Source organism: Eucalyptus grandis, chromosome 2, assembly GCF_016545825.1.
Source record: "Eucalyptus grandis isolate ANBG69807.140 chromosome 2, ASM1654582v1, whole genome shotgun sequence".
Taxonomy (NCBI): domain Eukaryota; kingdom Viridiplantae; phylum Streptophyta; class Magnoliopsida; order Myrtales; family Myrtaceae; genus Eucalyptus; species Eucalyptus grandis.
Genome location: NC_052613.1, coordinates 38051756 through 38073352, shown reverse-complemented (window position 1 = coordinate 38073352; position 21597 = coordinate 38051756). Strand labels below are relative to the sequence as shown.

Sequence of the window (21597 nt, the reverse complement as noted above, 5' to 3'; positions counted from 1 at the left end):
TCTGTTGAGGCTGAATTTTGTGGTTTTTATTGGGAGAGCTGCCGGCAGTGCTTTTGAAACAAAGATCAATGGTTTACGTGGCCCGCATACGATGCTGCGGATCTGCGCCTGCAACAATGGATCAAGAGGGTGGGGGAGTCACGGGCCATGCCCCCATAGCTGCTTTATAATTGGTGTCGTTTTAGCAAATTATTATACAAGAAATGTTAAATATATATCTTATGCCTTGCTCTGGCAGATAAAAATTGCGAACTTATAGGATCTTGCCCTTCCAATTGAAGTTTGTGCGTCTCTTATATCCGCCGTTTCGCTCGTATGTGTTGGATTTCAAAGTTGGACAGCTTCAGATCTGGTCAAATCCCTTATGTGGAGCTCCTCGAAGAAGAGCAATCGCAGAAGCGAATATCATATAGGAAGGCAATGGAAATATGAAAAAAAAAGAAGAAGAAAAAGACGAATGACGAAAGTTACAAATAGTTTTTGTTTAACTGGGAAAGGATATGGCTACGCTTGAAGGGTCGCACGGTGGGAATTAGCTATGCTCGAGTTTCGTATTGAGGGTTTTGAGTCCCTTCACGATCTAATGATCTCTCCTCCTCTTTGGCAATGGCGTCCACGAAGCAGCCAAAGAAAGGAGAATGAAGAAAGCGAATGTCAAAAAAACGTCCGACAGCTCTAGCCCCCAGTGGCAGTGACCACTCAAATGAAACTAACAGACTAGAGACTCACAAAAGAGATCACTATGACAAATACTTCACATCTATCATTTCTTTTACGTGGAAACTACACCCAACACCCCCATTTGTGTGCATTGTATCTCCCTCTCTTTCCTCGCTCTTAAATCCTATTTTCACGTAGGGCTCACAATTCTCCGTGCGGTGTACCAACAAGTAAGGACAATGGTACGGTGTACCAACAAGTAAGGACTATGTTACTGTTGGACATGCAACGTACTGATTTGGGAGAAACGAACGATCGAAACGAGGATTCGGTTGTTGAAAAGGGGTCAGATGATGGTCCTTTGGTTTTGGCCGGCGATGCATGTCTCGTGCCTCGAACTATGATGGATCACCTTCCCAATAATGCCGTCTGAAACTTGGACTTTTCGATGAAGCTAAAGTGGGCTAGACTGGTTGAGCTCGATGACCCACTTCCCATCATGTTCCTTGAATAAGGATAATCTTTTTCCCACAGTGTCGTGTCTTCATCACGCATGCGTTAAATCATATTTATCGAGGTTATTAGGTACACAATTATAGCAGGTTGTCTGTGAAAGAGCGAGTGAGAGAGAGAAGGAGAGAGGAGCAGGCTGGCAATAGCATCCGTTCCTTTCAGTTTTCTTTATTCAGTAGATAACATCAAATCTTAGCATCTCATACTATTCACCTCAAACCACGGTCCATCTCTGTCGATTCTGGCATGTTGATCACCAAGTTGCAACCGAGGAAGATATTTTAACGACTGTGGGGAAGCAAAGCTTGACGTTCATACCGTGTCATGTCAATACTTATCATCATGTGATATACTTGCAAAATATACAGAAGCATGACCCAGCTCTGGATTATAAAGTTCGTATTGCTAATCAATGAACAGACGGAGTCTTGGGTTGCTTAATAATCAGTGGCCACTCTCAATTGGTATGCGATGCCACCTAAGTGGAAAACATTAATTTCTCGCGCTCTAGTTCTAGAAATTAGATCGTTTGGTATCCTATAGGAAGGATTAAGTACAAACTAGACAGCTAATATGAAGAGGTACTGTATAAGATAAGATTATTCCTCTAGAACAAGGTTCCACTAATTTAGGCTGACCAACACCACAGCTACGAAAGTGATTAATGTGAGTCTTAATTCAGGGTCTATTTTCATGCCAATGCCATGACTTTCGCAAAGTCAACACATTGAAGCATTTAAAATTAGGTCTGATTTTTTAATGCCTAAGCCGGCTCACCTAATTATACGCAATAGTTCGATCCAATCATGGTCAGTCAACCATAATTTGTTTATCCAATATGAGTGCCAAACTAAATTAAAGTGACATTCAGACAAGAACTAAACCCCGCTCTTTCGAAAATGAAAGGAACGCCAAGGATTTTGGAGAGATTGAGAAGAAAGGAGAGGAAAACCATTGATCCACCGAGAAAGGAAGCAAAGTTTTCAATTTGACACGTCCCAAGTGATTGGATCTATTACTAGCCGTAGTAATTTTCTTAGACAATGAACTTTTTGTTAATGACAGGAGTAGAAGAGGGTTCTACATTTGAGATGAGTATTTTTCGCTGTGCTTGGTAAGTCCAGAATTGAACTCACGAGGGTGCTCAGGAATAATCCTAGAGATAAAAAGCCCATATATTATACTTGAACTTGGCAAGAAATCAAACAAAAAAGATGCTGCATCACTTGTCAAGGTTAAGAATGTTTCATGAATTATCATGACTCTCTGCATATAAATGGAAAAGCTAAACAAGGTTTGGGCTTTTACTTCGGCTGTAGAAAGTATGAAAAAGGTGGGTGGGTGCATGGTTGAGCAAGAAGATGATGAAATTCATGCAAAGAGCACTGTTTGGAAGGGTGGTCATGCTGAAGGAGGGAGGTAGGAGGCGAGAGGCGAGGACCAGATAGAGAGCATTTATTGCATTTTTTGGAACTGTTGCCCCTCTCCTCTCTCTCTCTCTCTCTCTCTCTCTCTCTCTCTCTCTCTCTTATTCGTTATAAACACATTGGCAGCTTCTCGTTCTTGTCCATCATTGCTTTGAACCCCCCTTCTCTCTCTACCCCACTCTCCGAGTCTTCAGAGTCGTCAGCCATGAATGCACCTGAACAAGCATCTGAATTGGGAATATCTCAACAGGTTGCGTTTCTATTACCATTATCTTTCTACGGTTTCCCTTTTGAGTTTCATTTGTCCGCTTTTAATTCTATTCATGGATAATGTCTGTCTCTTCTCTGTTCCCATTTTTCGTTGCCATTTTCTCATTCTCATAGACACCGGGTACTAGCAAGATTGCCCAGAACAATACTCTTGTTTGCGCTTGACTGTTGCACCATTTTCAGTGCATTCAACTTCAGTGTTGTTGCTCTATCGCCCAATTTTAGTGAACTGATACAATGCTTTTCTTTAAGTTTACTTTTTCACCAGAACCTTTGTTCGCCGAATCGAGTGTCTCTTGCTTTACATACTGCAGTCTACTGTTTGAGTAGCGGATGATATTTTCTCATTTGAAATAATTCTTCGGCAAGTTGAACAAAATTGGAATGTTTTGGAGTGACTCAAATTTAACACGTGAACATGAATTAACAGTCCCAGAGCTTGTTGATTAGCATGGGAATATGCAACTGCTCAAGTCTGCAGCCAAGGACTAATCTTTGGAAACTTTTGCACTCTGTATGGTTCTATCTGAATTAGGTTGTCTTTTGCTGTTTAAGTGATTGTGCATCCGCAAAAAGCAGAGCTTCAAGTTTTCCTCTGTATCTGCAAGACGCTGGGTGTTCTTTCATTTATCTTTTAAATAATGACTTTGATTAATTGTATTTGAGTGTTTACTGAACAGTATTTGCATTTGCCCAACACCCTTTAGTCTAAAGTCCTTTGAATTCATGCAAAGGCTGTAGGCAAATTCTTCTCTCTTTTCTTTTCATAAGTTACATGTGTTGCTATGACATCGCAGACTGCCTTGCACTTGATTCCATTTAAGATATCTGAGGGCCCTAGTTTTTTATCTACTTAAGTGCTTTGTATGATGGTTTACATTGAATGTGCTTATAATCTATGAACGGCAAGTAAGCTTGTAAACTTGTGATGGTATCTGATATAGTAACTGTTGGAGCTTCTTCTCTCTGTCCTTTCCATTCATGTGAGTTGTTCACGGTACATCTGGTAATGATCACGTTTCTCTGAATTAGAATGTGAAGAGGGTGTCGTCTTCAACTGTGCTCACATTGGCTTACCAGAGCCTTGGAGTGGTATATGGTGATATCAGTACCTCTCCTCTCTATGTATACAAGACTACGTTCTCCGGACAGCTGAGCCTTCACGAGAATGACGAGGAGATCTTTGGTGTTCTTTCATTTATCTTTTGGACGATGACTCTAATTGCACTTTTCAAGTATATCTTCATCGTGATGTCTGCCAATGACAACGGAGAAGGTATGGAGCAGAGCTTTATCCTCACATTTGGATTCTTGATCAAGCAACCAAAAAGGAACTATGTTTGCTCCTTGGCTGGAGAATGCAAAGCAGAAGCTGCTGATGGTTCCTTTTTGACTATGCATGCTAAGCAACCTAACCTTGCTGTGTCAAATGACCTTACAAATCAATTGCCTGTAGTGCCATCAGTTTTTGTCTATATAAGTATCACAGTTGTGCACTTATGGACTGCTTATGGCCCTGCATTAGGGCATATTAGCAGAAAAATGTTCTCATTACTTGGAAGGCATATTCTTGTTGATACGTTGAAAGTGTGAGACTTTCCTGTACTGTAGTATGTTGCTCATTATCTAGAGTTGAAAAGCCACATAACTGATACAGCAATATGATAACGATGTAGGTGGGACATTTGCCTTGTATTCTTTGCTTTGTCGACATGCAAGACTGAGCATTTTACCAAATCAACAAGATATCGATGAGAAGCTGTCTTCTTATGCAAAGGACAGAACGGTTGATTCACAGCAAAGCTTGGCCTTAAAGTCTTTCCTGGAGAAGCACCCTAATTTTCGCACAAGCCTGTTGATATTTGTTCTTCTAGGAACTTGTATGGCAATAGGTGATGGTATTCTGACTCCCTCAATATCAGGTAGCTAGTGCCATCATGGCATTTCAATTTTTCCTTTAATTCTAAATGCTTTTTTCCCGAAGCACACTATTTTTCAATGTATGAATATGTACTTCCAAAATAGTAAATCCAATGACTTTGCTGTTTTCTGAAGATATCAATAGTTTTCAAGCTTCTACTTCCGAAGTATTTGTAGTTTCAGCTCATAATGATATTGGGGAGCTTAGTATGCTTCCTGATGCATAAAGATCTTATGTAGAAGTGAGGACATAAGTGGAGATTTTTTGGCTCGACCTTGATTTAAGTGAAGGATTCTGCTTCTGATTTAGGCCATCTTTGCTTCTCTTTTGGTTTTCATTTGTAATTGGTGGGCCTTTGTAGTGCATCAAGAGGAGGAAAGTTAATTATGCAAAATTCAACTTTATTATGACGTTAAGTTCAACCAGTGAATTTATGCAGAAATAATGTTTTTGTCGGGGCCATGTATGTTGAGCCGATCAACTTCTAATACTCAGATTTAAATTTCTTTTCCCTTTCAGTTCTTTCAGCAGTTTCGGGAGTCAAGCTTAAAATACCAGAACTTCACGAAAGTAAGTCAACCCTTCTATAAATACCAAAATCTCTAGCTAACTGAATGAACTCTGAGGATAGACCATCTACTCTCTGCAGATTATGTTGTTATAATCTCATGTGTCATTTTGCTGGGACTTTTCTCTCTTCAGCACCACGGGACACACAGAGTTGCTTTCTTGTTTGCCCCAGTTGTCATGGCATGGCTTCTTTGCATATGTTGCATTGGGATTTACAATATATTCCGCTGGAATACACGAATAATACACGCGCTATCTCCTGTATACATCTTGAAGTTCCTTAGAAATACGGGCACAGAAGGATGGGTATCACTGGGTGGAGTAGTTCTGTCTATCACAGGTACCTCTCTTTCACTTCAAATAAAATAAAAGTACTTGCAGTTACTCTGCTAAATGGAAGCTAATATCCCCATGCTGTCTCAGGTGTTGATGCGATGTTTACTGATATGGGCCATTTCTCTCCTGTCTCGATTAGGGTGATTGTCCCTTACCTCTTGATGTACCCAGCATTATTATTCTGGCATCTTGAAAGGATATTTTCGAATTGGTTTTCCCATCTCGAATTTACCTCATGTTTAACGCTTATCACATGAATTTTAGGTAGCCTTCACAGTTCTTGTCTATCCTTCTCTGATCCTTGCATACATGGGGGAGGCAGCATTTCTCTCGAAGCATCATGAAGATATTCAAAGAAGCTTCTACAAGGCCATACCAGGCAAGGAATTATTGAGTACTAGGTGGTTAAATTCAGTTATCTCCGAAAAATCTTAACTTTGATTAACATTTCTATTGCAGAACCTGTCTTTTGGCCAGTTTTTATTGTGGCAACTTTAGCTGCAGTAGTAGGAAGTCAGGCTGTAATATCAGCCACCTTCTCCATCGTAAGCCAGAGCTCTGCATTGAACTGCTTCCCCCGAGTTAAAATCATTCATACTTCTAGTAAAATCTACGGGCAAATATACATTCCTGAGGTCAACTGGATGCTGATGTTTCTTTCTCTTGCGGTGACAGTAGGATTGAGGGACACTAACATGATTGGTCATGCATATGGTGAGTATACAGTGTTCTGCTGTTCGAACTATACACAAATATGTCTCACAAAATGTGCCACCTATTGATTCGAAGTTTCTGTTTTTGTTAATGTCACTGCAGGGCTGGCAGTAACCACTGTTATGTTCGTAACAACTTGCCTTATGGGATTGATCATTATAATTGTGTGGAAGAGGCGAATAATTGATGCTATCTCATTCGTTGTGATCTTTGGCTCGGTTGAACTGCTTTACATCTCGTCTTCCATCTGCAAGGTCCCAGAAGGCGGATGGATACCTCTTGCTTTGTCTCTGATTTTCATGGTCGTGATGTATATATGGAATTATGGCAGCATGAAGAAACACCAATTTGACATTGAGAACAAAGTCTCCATTAACAGAATAATCTCTCTGGGGCCTAGCCTTGGTATGGTTCGAGTCCCGGGGATTGGACTCGTATATACCAATCTCGTGACAGGCATACCGGCCATCTTCGGACACTTTGTGACAAACTTGCCAGCATTTCATCAGGTGCTGGTCTTTGTTTGCGTAAAATCTGTTCAAGTTCCCTATGTCGGCGAAAGTGAACGATTGCTTCTTAGTAGGGTCGGACCAAAGGAGTATGGCATGTTTCGTTGCATCGTGAGATATGGTTACAAGGATTTACAGCAAGAGAACTACAACTTCGAAGACAGTTTGGTTGCTGGAATACTGCAATTTGTGGAAACTGAAGACAGCGATTGCTCGAAGCCAGTAAGTATATCATCCGGAGAGACTGGAAACCAGCGAATCCAGGCCTCTAGTGCTCAAGATCTCTCTTCGCTTGACTTGTATCATGAATTTAGCATGCAAGCTCAGTGCGACATCGGAGGAACGTCATCAGATATCAACCATTTGGAAATTTTTCCTCTAAAAGACGAGACGCTTCGGATATTAAAGGCCAAAGAATCTGGAGTTGCTTATATTCTGGGGCACTCTAATGCGAAGGCGAAGAAATCCTCTCCCTTTATGAAGAAACTAGCCATAGATGTCGTGTATGCTTTCCTGAACAAAAATTGCAGAGATCCTGATGATGTGCTGAATGTGCCTCACACTTCTTTGCTGGAAGTTGGTATGGTTTACCATATCTAGTTTCCACTCTGGCAAATAAAGGTTGGCCTCAGATCCTGGGATCTCAAGACGAAGTAAAATCCGAGGAGCTCAGGGGCTTGACCGACACTGACAAAGTTAAGAAAATCAAGACGAGGAAATCTGAAAGCAGGAAGCTTGTCGGAAGTTAAAAGTGGTCACAGGCTAAAGTACAAATGAATGCTCTTGTAAATGAGAATTCAAAAGGGTTTCGTTATTGGGAAAATAGAATACAGAAGCGCAGAGAGCTGATGTATTTTTGAGATGTGTGCATGCTGATATGCCTTCTTTTGTTCAAACTTTCATACACTTCTTATTCAAGGACCAAAATACATAAAATGAAGTTTGTTGGGGTAAAACTGTAAGTGACGTTAACGAAACCAACTCAACAAAACCAAACTAACTATCACTGCATCCTAATTCCCAAGCACGTCTAAGTTCACGACTTTATCATACAATTAAAAAAGATAAAGGTACCGTTGGAAGTTTGTTTGTAAAACAAATTAGGTGTGTTTTCCTTGCCCATAGAAAAGTTGAGAGGAGATGGATCACTTAATAAGTGTAGGGTTTTGTTAAAACATTAAAAAAAGGTTGAGTGTAGGTTAGACCCATTATACTCGTATGTATGTAGGTATGTGATTATTAGGCGCACTAATTTTATTTATTTATTATGTACGGTTATCTTATTAACCTTTATTAGTTCGTATGTTGGTTTTTTTTTGGTAACCGGAACCGCTTCATTCGGCAGGCCGGCGCGTAAACTAGGGTGATCCATGCAGAACCCACCTCCGGGCGCAGGTGAGTCGCGCAATGGAGGTGAGAAGTTTCGAACCCCTTTTCTACATCGGTTGAGAGGCGAGCGCGAACCATCTCATTCACCGCGGTGGGTTCGTATGTTGTTTTTTGTTTATTAAGTAATTTTAAAATTATGGAAATTTAGAATTTTATTTATTAAAAATATTATTTTTATTATTTTTATCATTCTGAATTTTTAAAGTGTCATTTCATAATTATCTTTAGAAATTATACTCATTCAATTTGCAATATTTTCTGAATGGTTGCATTTGTTTATTTCGTAACTTCTTTTGTATGGATACATATGTTCATTTTGCAACTTCATTCAAAGAGGGACTTTTGTAAGAGTTGTCTATACTCTTTATGAACGATATATATATACAAGTGTGCGCGCGGGTTTTTTTTTTTTAATTTATTTATTTTATTTTATTTATGAACTAGTATGAAATCATTTTGAGTTCTCTTTCCAAAACTACAACAATTGACCTTGAGAAAATACTAAAATAGTTATCTAATATTCTCATTTGATACTTTGTTGATCTGACTTGGTGACCATTAACAATATCATGAAGGAAAAATCATTAAAAAAATGGTATCATGCAAAATCTGACTTAATTGCTTTAACAATCTAATTTCTTCTATTTTACCAATTCAAAATCATATATTTCCCAACATGTGTTTCCAAACCTAAGGAAGGAATGATCTTGGTTAAAGCGCTAGCATTCACTACAGAATTCTACATTAGAATGGTAACTTTGTGCTTGATAATCGGGAAATCCACTGGAATCTCAACACAAGAGAGACTATAAAACAAAGACAAAAGGAGAAGAAACCTCCAACATAAGTATTGTAGCAGCATGAAATCACAAGTTTGGGATTATTTTCCTCATTATCTCACTAGTCACCGAACCGAAAAAGAGAAAAGAACATGGAAGTTGCACTTGACGGTCCATCTAACTAGTCATGTCAATTGCGGGGTAGTAATCGTGATCAGAAATAATGAGAATTCAATGCGAAGGAGGTAAAACATAAAACAAAAAAAGGTGGTCCCGGCGGGGCTCGAACCCGCGACCTTCGGCTCATAAGACCAACGCTCTAACCAACTGAGCTACGGGACCAGCTGTTGTTCATTTCCACTTGATTAATTATTTAATAATAAATCTCTTGCGTCGCGAGTTCCCGGCCCAACTCTATCGAATTGACTGCATGTGGGCATCTCGAGTCAACTAACACGTAGCGTCTATTTCCTTTTCTTGGTGGACACGGGGACACGTCCTCCTGCTTCTGTAAATTGTTTGTGACCAGCAAGTAATCGAATTTAAACACGCTCCTCACCTAACTTTTAGAACGAACATAGCACATGATCAGTTCCTCTTCTCTTCCATTTCTTTGGATTAAATCCGATTCTCCGCGTCAATTTTCATAGCGCTCCAGTAATTTCCTCCTCCAACTCGTTTCTCCATAATCGGATCCTCTTTAACTCTCTCAATTTGCGCGATCGAAATCTTTCCGTCCCCAATCTTCCCTAACACCGCACCGCGCTCGTCGCATGATCTTTCGGCTTTAGCTAGTGGGGGCCAGTATCTAAAAGCTAGACTCCTGAATCGAAAAAAGAAAGAAACCTAACATCAAAGATACACTAAAAAATATAGGCCGCACTGACCAAGATGGGATGGTCAGGGGCAATCTGCGCGTTCGTCGAAACAATAAAGAAAGGGGCACCATGCAGAGTCAGATTGCACATGGATCTTTCATGGCGACTAGAATAATACCGAAAAGACATGCGGGAGAACTAAAGGAAAAGCTCGATTATTTTAGAGCAGGAAAATGCTTCGGTGGTGTTACTGGGCTTCCCACTCACTTGAGTCACTCCTCACTTTTTCTCTAGGACTATACACATGACGATTGCATACATAAAGCGCCAGAAAATGCTGCAACAGATTCCAATTAAAGCTTGAATCGAAGATAAAGCTATGACTCGTGCATGACTTCGTAATTAAGATTCAACCCCAGAGATCAATAACACATCTTTTCCTTTCCATATGCTTCATCCATGTTCTATTCGACAACTTGGGTTTTACATGATGGCATCGTTCATTGCCTGATTTATCTACAAAATCTATTTAAGCCCACAGGGCGAGGACGGACATAGATGCAGAACCAAGAGTAAGAGCAACAAATGATGCCTTCTTCAACCACAGCCCAGATGACTCCATCAACTTGTTATGGAAAAAATCCGCCGATATGAGATCTACGAGTGCCATGTATATGAGTATGCCGGACGACAGAGATCCCAATAGGCCCTCCATGATCAAAGCGTTAGCACTACTGTCGTCGTAACCCGTCACCGAGAACACGATCATCCCCAGTATTATCCCCACTGGAGTCGTCACTGAGAACATGAAGCACATGTAGGCTGTTGTCCCCAAGTTGAAACCCGCCTGTCATTAGTTCAAGTCCGTAAATCAATTAGATAATATGATTGATCAACTGATACATGGGATCCGAGATCAAATGTCATGCAACTGTATCTAGAACTATCTGCAGGATCAGGACTCGCATAAGTAAAATAACAAATCAGACCAAATGCATACTGAGCATTAAACGGAATAATGGAAATTCCAGGAATGGAGCATGCGGCATCTCTAATTATTGGGCGATATTGGAGTGGATCCATGAGAAAGTTCATGATAATGCAGAGATAAGGGCCGGCCTTGCACCGCCACTTCGAAAGGACAAAGAAGCACCGATGACAAGTGGACTACTCTACTGATTCATGATTTATCAACACTCAAGGAAGTTACTAACCAAGAAAAGATGTAAGTTTTGCCAAAAAAGGTTAAAGAGTTGCCATCGGTCATTCATAATTACCAATCAGGAATGAAAAAGTATCATCATTTGCATGAGTTTCGCTATGAGAAGAGGACCTATGATGGTTCTATTCAAATTGAACAAATAAATCAAAACTTCCAAACTCGCAGACAACAGTGAGGTCTGTGTATCTACATCACGAGAGAGACAGCTATAGATTTGGAGTGAGTGGACTATCGGCGATGGCAGCAAGCTACCCACACCTCCACAGTCGGGATCTAGCAAAGGCTATAACCCAACTCCCACTTCCACTTGATAAGTCAATTGGGAATACAAGCAATTGAAACAATGGATTCATCCACATTCATATGACTTGCCCGAGTTGGTGTTCTCCACTCTTCACGACAAATCATCAAACATTTGGCGATCATTCCATTGCACAATCAACTATACGAGAAGTGGAAGTACTAGTCTTCACAGAGATTCGGCATGACAAGGATCACATCTTCCATCCTTACCAACTAGCGAGAATTCACCAATAGAACTCTATTAGCAGTACCTTCCATAATCAGCTGCGAATTATTTCAAGACAATCCACAGCTAATCACACCACCGCTGGACGAAAAAGGAAAAACAATAAACAAGTGGGCACAGAGCCCCCTGAATTCCACACAGATTTAACCAAACAATCGGCTAATAAATTCCCACGAGTCGAAGGATCCAAACAAGAGAAATTAGCAACTGAGAAGCAGAGAGAAAGCGAGAATTTCGACCCACCCACCTGAGCAATGCAACCGCCGAGACCCATGCCTTCGAAAATCTGGTGAAACGCCAAGGCGGCGACGAGAGGCTTAATCGTGCATTGGTTCTGAGACATGCCCATGGTGACCCCAATTATCACCGAGTGGAATATTATCCCGATCTCCAGCACCTGCGACACCAACCTCTGCTTCAGCTTCAACAATTCCTCGGCCTGATCGACGCCGCAGCTGGCCCCGACGTCGCCCGATTCGGCGACCCCAAGCTCGGCCAGCTTCTTCTCCTCGTGGGTCCCGATGGGCTTGTAGGGGGCCTGGTGGTGGTGGCCCTGCTCCACGTGGGAGCTGGCGGTGATGTCGACGAGGAGGGCGAGGAGGGCGCCGCAGAGGGTGACGAGGCCGGCGAAGGGGAAGTCCCTCCAGGGGTGGCGGGAGGCGACGGCGCAGTCGGAGAGGGCGTCGTAGGCGTCGGGGAGGACGTGGACGAGGGAGGTGGAGAGGATGACGCCGGCGGCGAAGCACTTGATGACGAGGACGGCCTTGTCGTAGGCGGGCTTGCCCTGGAAGTAGCGGGCCAGGAGGACCGGGGAGGAGATGCCGACGACGCTGGTGACGAAGATGACGAGCAGGGATATGAGCTTGAGATGGGTCGCCGCCACGGTGTTCCGGCAAGCCAGGGCCCGCGCCGTGTCGGTCACGCACCTCCCCATATCTCCCTCCTCCTCCTCCTCCTCCTCCTCCTCCTGCTTCTGCTGGAACTGCAAGGTCCAGCTACCGTTCAAATCTGCTTTCTACTGCTGCTGCTCAACTTTCGCTCTCCTTCTCCTCCTTCGTCTTCCTCGTCGTCTTCGTCGTCGGCCGAGTCAGTGACGGCGGCTCGTGAATGTATTTCTTGTCGGTTCCTGTTTCGTGGCGGACTTGGGGAGAGATCTTATGGTGCGGAGGAGGCGATGGAGATTGGAGACGATGGGGAAACCGGGGTGGGACCCGCTTGGATTTAAGAAGCTGCTTTAAGTTACTGGCATGTGAAAAAAAATGAAAGGTTTCGAGGATTGAAAATTCAATGGGTAAGAGTGTTCAAATTTATCAATAAAGTAATAAAGTGCAATTAAGGTATACAATTTTAGAAAGTACAATTAAGTCCATAAATTTATCATAAAAATATAATTAAAATTTTCAAAAGATATAAAATTAAAATTTATCAAATTAATTCAATTAATTTTTTTGTTTGATTATACTTTTCGAAAATTTGTGACAAGTTTTGAAATTTAATTTTGCTTTCATGATATATTTTAAGATTTGATTGCATTTTTATTTTAAATTTTAAGATTTTTAATATATTAATTTCGAAAATAAAGACGGAGTGAATGGGAACTTCATGTTTTATGACGCGGTCGATCCGAAAACAACATTTGTCCTAGGATTTAACGAGGGGGGCGCCGCATGGATGTGGACAGCGGGATCGTGGAGGCTCCATAAGGCCTAGTGCTGCCTTCGTTTGATTTCCAACATCGTCTGATTTGATTGATGGAAAGCGTTTCTCCGGGTGGAAAAGTCGTCATTCAGCAATTATGGGGCGGAAAAGCTGGGCCCTTTCGCATTCACCACATTTCCCCGGGATCCCACCCCCCGTCCGTTTTTTCTAACTCGGAATTTTGGCGAACTTTCAGAGCCTCATGCGCTTCTTTTCTTCCTCGCTTTCGACTCCATCCCATCCTAGTGAATACAGACGTGGAAATTGGAGAGTCCCTGGGGAATGGTATTTGGAAAAACTCCCCCACGTCTCTCGAGTACAGACTGACCATGGTCAAGAGGAAAACGGATAGAGCCAACCAATGAAAAAAAAATAAGAAATCGGCTTCCGCGGAAATATTTAGAATAAATTATAGTCGATGATTTTTTTTTTTTTTTGTGACTTAAGAACCCTGCATACCGGCAAAAATGCATGAAGAAACTGGGACACGTAGCGGAAGGACCTACCACCTCCGGCGAATTATAAATATGATTAAAATATATTTCATTCAATAATTATCTCAAATGATACTAGCAACTATTTTTAGGAAAATATTAACGATAGAGCCTTTGCTATCGTGCGATCATTTTTTACCTACTTAGTCCAAATAGTGAGTGTTTATATATACATATAAATAGTCCATAAATTTTGACTAAATATATTATATAACCTCTGAATTTTTAATTTATTTAATGGGGTTTCTTAAATTTAACCCAATGTATAATGCCATCCATCATAATTCCTGAACTTTTAATTTGTTTAATTTAACATTTTCATATAGTCTAAAGACTAGTTTGAACATTTACTAAAAATTCAAAAAACATGTTGAATAAATTAAAAATTTAGAGATGAAATTGCACACTCATTAAAAAAAAAAGTCCTTGAGCTTTTACTTTCTCGCAATGATGGTGCATTTGAAACTTTTTAATTATTTGATCAACTCCTATTGACCATACTAGATTTGATCAATCAATTTGATCCGGTTTCTGGTGGGCAAAAAGAACCGGTGGATGCTTTTGCTAGTTGTCCTTTGAAAACACTTTTGTTTTCTGTCTTTTTTTGGTCATAAAACTACTCAAAACCAGAAGAGCCCATAAGAGGAGCATCATTACAAAGCTGAGCCCATAGGGCTTGAGGCGGGTAAGAAAGTCAATTCCGTGGGAGGGTTTTTTTTCCTTTGGGCTTGAGCAGTTGATGCACTGGCTTTAGCAGTAAGAACAACTAAATCTGGCTGAATCCTTTTATTAATGGGTCATTTTGTACTTGTGCTAGTTGATCGTGGATATGCCTTTCCCCTTATCTCTTGCCGTGGGCTTCTTTGTTTGGAAACTCTGGCTCGTCAGCCACCCACATTTTGGGGCCAAGGCCCTAACGCATCTGCACATTCATGAATAAATAATGCTTAATTTATTTGTTTAAAGTTGCCTGGTTCACCCAAAAAAAAAAAAAAAGTGGCTGAGAATTTGTGTTGTGACCGAAAGATTAGGGCTTTTTACTTTTTACAGTTTTTTAAGAAATTAAAATATAATAATAAATAATAAATTGATTTGATTATAGTGTTTTGGGTTGATGGTTTCACACATATAATCAAGAATCAAACCAAAAATCACCGTTTCCAATATTTTGAAATTGGATATCTGACCCATGGGGAGAACGCCCAGAACCAAAGGCAACTCATATTGCTCACACATGCTATCAAGTTTTGACAATCTTTTTAAATCTCACACAAGTCAAATAAATTGAAAGTACACGAATATGTGTTGCTAGAAATGACATTGCATTCGAATTGAGTTAGGAAAATTATCCAAAAAATCATAAATTTATTGTACTTTTGTCAATTAAGTCATAAACATGCTTACATTTTGTCAATTAAATTAGTTTGGCCAATTTTGATAGGAAGTTGCCAACATAAACGTTGATTGTCCTACGTTAGCATGGTCAAAATTATGAACACTTTCCATAAATTTTGACTAAATATGTTATATGACCTCTGAATTTTTAATTTATTTAATGAGGTTCTTAAATTTAACCCAATGTATAATGTCATCCATCATAATTCCTGAACTTTTAATTTATTTAATTTAACATTTTCATATAGTCTAAAAACTAATTTGAACATTTACTAAAAATTTAGAAAACACGTTGAATAAATTAAAAATTTAGGGATAAAATTGCACACTAATTAAAAAAAGAAAGTCCTTGAGCTTTTACTTTCTCGCATTGATGGTGCATTTGAAACTTTTTTAAGTATTTGATCAACTCCTATTGACCATACTAGATTTGATCAATCAATTTGATCCGGTTTCTGGGTGGGCAAAAAGAACCGGTGGATGAAAGCGTAATATTGCTTTTGCTAGTTGTCCTTTGAAAACACTTTTGCTTTTTGTCTTCTTCTTTTTTTTTTTTTTGTCATAAAACTATCTAAATGTGAAAATTTGTCCTCTAAAAAGGAAATATGGAATGAATTGCTCGTAATTTATGAGATTTTGCTATTTCTTTCCTTTCTAAGGAAGATACTAATCTTAGGGAAAATGGAATTTCCACAATGACTGCAAATCCCTCGGAGATAATTTGAGAATAAAAATTCTTGTTTTGCCCAAAATATGGATTTTGGATAGAATCATTAGCTGAAAATCTCCACCAGACATACGTAAGGCTTTAGCTAGTACCCTAAAGTGTATACCATGATTTTTCTGTCTATCAATAACTGCATGCATTGCACGATGGATGTGAAGAAGTAGACCATTATCTCGGCAATAATGAGCCAAGCTAGTATTTGCAGTGAATCCCCTGTTAAGTAGTCATGCATTACGATAGGAACTCCCAATTCTCTGGCAAATACAGCCCTTTTGATCATTTCTTCGCATGTACCTGCAGTAGCATTCAAGTAATGCCCTTTGATTTCACCTGTTTCAGGGAGCGTCATTACAAAGCTGAGCCCATAGGGCTTGGGGCGGGTAAGAAAGTCAATTCCGTGGGAGGGTTTTCTTCCTTTGGGCTTGAGCAGTTGATGCACTGGCTTTAGCAGTAAGAACAACTAAATCTGGCTGAATCCTTTTATTAATGGGTCATTTTGTACTTGTGCTAGTTGATCGTGGATATGCCTTTCCCCTTATCTCTTGCCATGGGCTTGTTGTTTGGAAACTCTGGCTCGTCACCCACCCACATTTTGGGGCCAAGGCCCTAACGCATCTGCACATTCATGAATAAATAATGCTTAATTTATTTGCTTAAAGTTGCCCGGTTCACCCAAAAAAAAAAAAAAGTGGCTGAGAATTTGTGTTGTGACCGAAAGGTTAGGGCCTTTTAGTTTTTACAGTTTTTTAAGAAATTAAAAATAAACAAATAATAATAATCAGTTTGATTCGAGTGTTTTGGGTTGATGATTCCCCACATAGAATTAGGAATCAGACCAAAATCACCGTTTCCAATATTTTGAAATTGGATATCTGATCCATGCTCTGGAGAACGCCCAAAACCAATTGATTTAGTTCGGTTTGATCTAGGCAGCTCATATTGTTCACACATGCTATTAAGTTTTGACAATCTTTTTAAATTTCACACAAGTCAAATAAATCGAAAATACACAAATATGTGTTGCTAGAAATGACATTGCGTTCGAATTAAGTTGGGAAAATTATTCAAAAAAATCATAAATTTATTGTATTTTTGTCAATTAAGTCAAACATTCTTACATTTTGTCAATTAAGTCATAGACATTCTTACATTTTGTCAATTAAATCAGTTTGGCCAATTTTGATAGGAAGTTGCCGACATAAACGTTGATCATCTTACGTAGCACGGTCGGGGCAATCGTGAACACTTTTTAATAATATTTTTAGGAACTTTTTATATTTTTCTATTATTTTTTCTTTTTCCTTCTTCATCCACCAATCGTTCGGCCTTAGCAATGGTTGGCGATCGGCCAAAGGCAACTACCAGCGAGGGTTGGTCTCGGGCAAGGCTTGCCTATGTTGGCCTTTTTTTTTGGTTGAAAGAGCTTCATTTCATTTCAACTTAAGTAGGTGAAGTAGAACACAAACCCAACTGGGCTTCAGAACAAAGAACATCAAACAGCAGTTGGGGTGGGCTTGAGACCCAGTTCAGAGGGAGGGACTGATTGAGTTGGGCTTTAACGACCCAATCTGCAGCTTTGTTTTGTTCTCTAAAGCAATGATTTAGGCTTAAATGAGGCAAAGAGGCCATTGAGGCTCGGCCCATCTTGATTTGTGCCGCAACTTTCCACGGTACTTGGTTCTCCCCCAACAATGCCTGAACTAAACAACAACAGTCAGACTCAATGGTTGTACTTTCACTTTTTCCTTTATCTTTCTCCCATTCGTGCACGAACTCCATCCCCTCGAGCAGAGCTAGGGTTTTCGCTTGAAGTGCAGATTGCACTCTCACCTGGCGTGCGAATCCTCCTAATAAAATTCCGGCGGCATCTCTGCAAACTCCAGTAATCACTCCTATAGATGTGCCCGCTCTGAACCCTCCATCAACGTTTATTTTCAGCGACCTCGAGGTAGGGGGATTCCATTTCGTTGCAGAGGTACGTTTTCTCTCCCCACAATTTTTCTGTTTAGAGTTCAAGATTCCGAAGTTTTCGTGCTTTGCAAGGGCTTCGGTGACTACTCCATTCGGGTCTAGAGTCTTCTTTCGGAAGATGGCCCCATTCGTCTCTTTCCACACCATCCAGAGCGTTTCGGCAATTAGTTTGAGGGACGGTGCTTTTGGTAAGCCGCTCTTATAATGAAGGAGCCACCGATCTATGCTTGTTAGTCCCTTGCTCTGTATTGGGATGTTGATGCGTGGATCTGACCAAACTTTGGATGTCCAGGGCAAAGCAGAAATAAATGCTCTATTGTTTCGAGCTTCATTTTGCACAGATGGCAAGTCGGTTCAGGTATGATTTTTCGTCTGAATAAATTCTTCTTTGTGGGGAGAGCATTTTGACAGAGATTCCATATAAAAACTTTGATTTTTGGGAGGGTCTGCAAACTCCAAATTTTACACCATAGCGCTCTAGGCTTTTGGTATGAGGTTGATGCTTCGTTATGTGCTGGGTAGATATTTGCTTTCCTTTGTTGGCCTTTAGCAAGACTCAATCTCATTGGATTTGGGTGAGGTCAAGCCATGATGGCCTCACCCAAATTTAGGCGAGGGCTTCATTGCCCTCATCCCAATGGCCAACGACCTCATCAACCACAATAAGCAAAAAAAGAGGAAAAGAAAGTAAGGAAAAAAGAAGAAAAGAAAAGTTTTAATTTTTTTTAGAAACTATTTATATCAACACCTACTGTATGACATAGGATGCCAAATGTTAACGTCGGCAATTTCCGGTTAAAATTGATTGAATGAACTCGATTGGCAAAATATAAAAAGTTTATGACTCAATTAACGTAATAAAAATATCTAGCACTAAATTGAAGCTCCGAAGTGGATTCTTAGATATTTAAAGAGGATAACAGACGTGGGTATAATGTATCGAAGGAACAACAATGGCGGTGAGATCACTAGTTATGTGGATTCAGATCACGCTAGTAACTTGAATGATTGCAAGTCTTTAGCAAGGTATATATTTACACTAGTAGGTGGTGTAGTGAGTTGGAAAGCATTCTTATAAGATCATATTACCTTGTATTCGACTGAGACAGAGGACATGGCATTAACCTCTATAGCAAATGAGGTGATATGGTCACGAAATTTGCTTTCGGACTTTGAGCTGGATTAGAAAAGTGTTGATATACATAGTGATAATCAAGATGCAATATTTTTGGCATATAATCTAGTTTATCACGAGCAAATGAAGCATATTAATGTCAGGTACCATTTCATCTGAAATGTCTTAGTGAAGGGCAATGTCATTGTAAAAAAGATTGCAACAACAGACATGATGACACTGTTCATTTGGCGAAGCTCAAGCAAAGTATTTGTGGAGAGCGAGCGCCTATCGGTGCATTGAGAGAGTAACGTGGAAGGTGATCACTATAAATTGGTTTCAAATGTTGAGTTAAAGTGGAGAATTATTAAATTAATGTCTCGAGTTTATATCTAAATTGATATTGATGCGCGGCTGTAAAAGTGAAATACACAATTTTCCTGCATTCAATCTGAACAAAGACCAACCCGTGTGCGGCTTGAACTCGTCTTTCGTGGTCATGTAGCGAGGAAGCACGCAATTGAAGAAATGGGATGAGGGTGCATTCAGGCAAAGACCCGCCCATTTTTGGGCCGGAGGATAAGGTGGGTTGGGTTCATAAACGCATTTGTAAGGCCCAGTAAGCTCTGGATCATCTTGATAGGGCTCCCCATCTACGACATGCTATTCAATCTCATTTTCTCAACTATTTCAGTTATCAAGTTTCGAGCATTCACTACAGATCCATAATTTAGAGTCGCATTAAAGACCAAAATCCAATGATTAATCTTGGGCCATGCTTTTTCTACTCCTCATTTGGCTTAGACATTTTTTAAAAGGCTTAGACACTTCAATTTTTTGTGTTTTGACTATGCTATCCCTTGTGGAGCCCACCACTTCTAGTACAATTCTATGACGGTGATTTTTTAAAATTACTTGGCCAATGTTTTTTATTTTGTTTCTTCTTCCTCTTTTTTTTTTTTTTTTTAAATATATTTCGGGTCTCACTTTCCTTCTTCTTTTTTTCCACTCCTTTGACATCTTAGTCTTTACTTCTTCAAATCATCTATATTTTCTCTCTTGCAAGTTATTCTTTTATTTCTACACCTCCCACTCATTTTTTCTTCTTATTCTTCCACAAATCACGTCATCCTCTATTTTCTTTCTATGATGCCAATCCCATCATCCTCCACACTTTTGTTAGCACCGATATTAGGCTTTCCAGTGACCTCCCCAACAAGTCATTTTTCTCTGTCACATGCAAGCTCTTCTTGCATCATGGAAAGTAATATTGAGAAGCATTGCTTCTCTCTCTCTTCCTTTTAAAAAAATATATATGTATGTATGTATGTATGTATGTATGTATGTATGTATGTATATTTCTCTCCTCTTCTTGCACATATGAATGTCTAGAGAAAGAAAAGATGTCTCCACCATGTGTAGGCATAAAAATCGAGGGCAATACACGAGTTGTATTCTTTTAGGTAATATGAAGTAGGATTCGAATTAGTGATTTTATTTGATTGTAGATGTAGGAGATATTTGTGGAAGAAGAAGAAGGAGGGGGAGGCGTAGATAGAAAAGAATGGCCTGCAAGAAAGAAAATAGTGAGATGATTTATGCGACATCAAAGGCGTGGAAAGAAAGAGGAAGAAGGAAAGTGGGATCCACATAGAAGAAAAAGAAGCTTTGACGACATAAAAAAATCACTTTTGTAAAGTTGTATCAAGAAAAAGAAGATTTCACGAGGGATAGTATGGCCGAAATATCACCAAAAAAAGGAAGTGTCTAAGTCAAAAGATGAGTGAAAAAAGTGCCGCCCTTAATCTTTAGGAACTCTTGTAGATAAGGTATCATTATCGGTTGATTCCACGTGCTTAATCGATGAAATCTCTTTCACAAGTTTTTAAGTTTCGCACGCAAATTAACAAGATTGCGCATAAAAACTAATCGAACTGGTAAGAAGATAATGCCTAAAAACATCACTTACGATTAGATAATTCGAGGCAAGCCCATAGATGTGTTTTGAACTGTGGACCGTCAATTTCACCCGGAAGGCAAGGAATAAGGATGGGAGTCCGAGAACTTCTCTAAATTTGATGGGCCTAGTTCGTAATGTAAGCTCTCAATCCATGAAGATTGCGACTTTAGACCAACAAATTCCCCGTGAGATCCAACTTAGCCCATCTTGAAAAAATTAGTCGATTCGAAAACAGCGAGGTTAGAAGCTTTCTTATTTAATTTTTAGAGGAACCCTACTTGGTATTTAGGAAGTTGAGAGCAAAGGGAGACGTGTATCCTAGCAAGTTGTATGTGTAGAAAGTAGAGAAAAGAAAGAATATTCATCTAATCACGTCTAACCTTACGACAAATTCATGGGTTCCTCTCAAAAATCACTATCATCATTCATTGCGATTATGTACTATTATGGAATTGATGCGTATATATTTTACATAATTTGCGTGTTCACTGATTGTATTGACGCTGATGTTTTGTTCGTGTAGTTTTTATATCCAGGACACATTAATCGATGGAACTGCATGATTTAGACCTTCCATCCAC

The 21597-nt window shown here is 39.9% G+C and overlaps 2 protein-coding genes, 1 long non-coding RNA gene and 1 other non-coding gene across 4 annotated transcripts; 2 read left to right on the top strand and 2 right to left on the bottom strand.

Moving 5' to 3' along the window:
- The first annotated feature begins 2659 nt into the window (after nt 1-2659).
- LOC104435295 (potassium transporter 1) lies at nt 2660-7818 on the top strand. Its single transcript, XM_010048073.3, has 9 exons — nt 2660-2850; nt 3903-4146; nt 4547-4792; nt 5311-5361; nt 5441-5701; nt 5785-5837; nt 5962-6076; nt 6157-6411; nt 6514-7818. Exons 1-9 carry the CDS (start codon nt 2806-2808, stop codon nt 7518-7520), a joined length of 2277 nt encoding a protein of 758 aa, XP_010046375.2. The 5' UTR covers nt 2660-2805; the 3' UTR covers nt 7521-7818.
- A 1538-nt stretch (nt 7819-9356) lies between these two features.
- On the bottom strand, nt 9357-9430 carry TRNAI-UAU. Its single transcript has one exon. It is a non-coding gene; the product is annotated as a tRNA-Ile (tRNA).
- Nucleotides 9431-10278: 848 nt separating this feature from the next.
- On the bottom strand, nt 10279-12847 carry LOC104432631 (zinc transporter 6, chloroplastic). The gene is made up of 2 exons (XM_010045110.3): nt 11905-12847; nt 10279-10753 (listed from the first exon to the last, which is right to left on the bottom strand). The coding sequence occupies exons 1-2, from the start codon at nt 12589-12591 to the stop codon at nt 10436-10438; spliced, it is 1005 nt and encodes a 334-aa protein (XP_010043412.2). The 5' UTR covers nt 12592-12847; the 3' UTR covers nt 10279-10435.
- A 4832-nt stretch (nt 12848-17679) lies between these two features.
- On the top strand, nt 17680-19541 carry LOC120290904. The gene is made up of 2 exons (XR_005548685.1): nt 17680-17946; nt 18015-19541. It is a non-coding gene; the product is annotated as an uncharacterized LOC120290904 (long non-coding RNA).
- The last annotated feature ends 2056 nt before the right edge of the window (nt 19542-21597 follow it).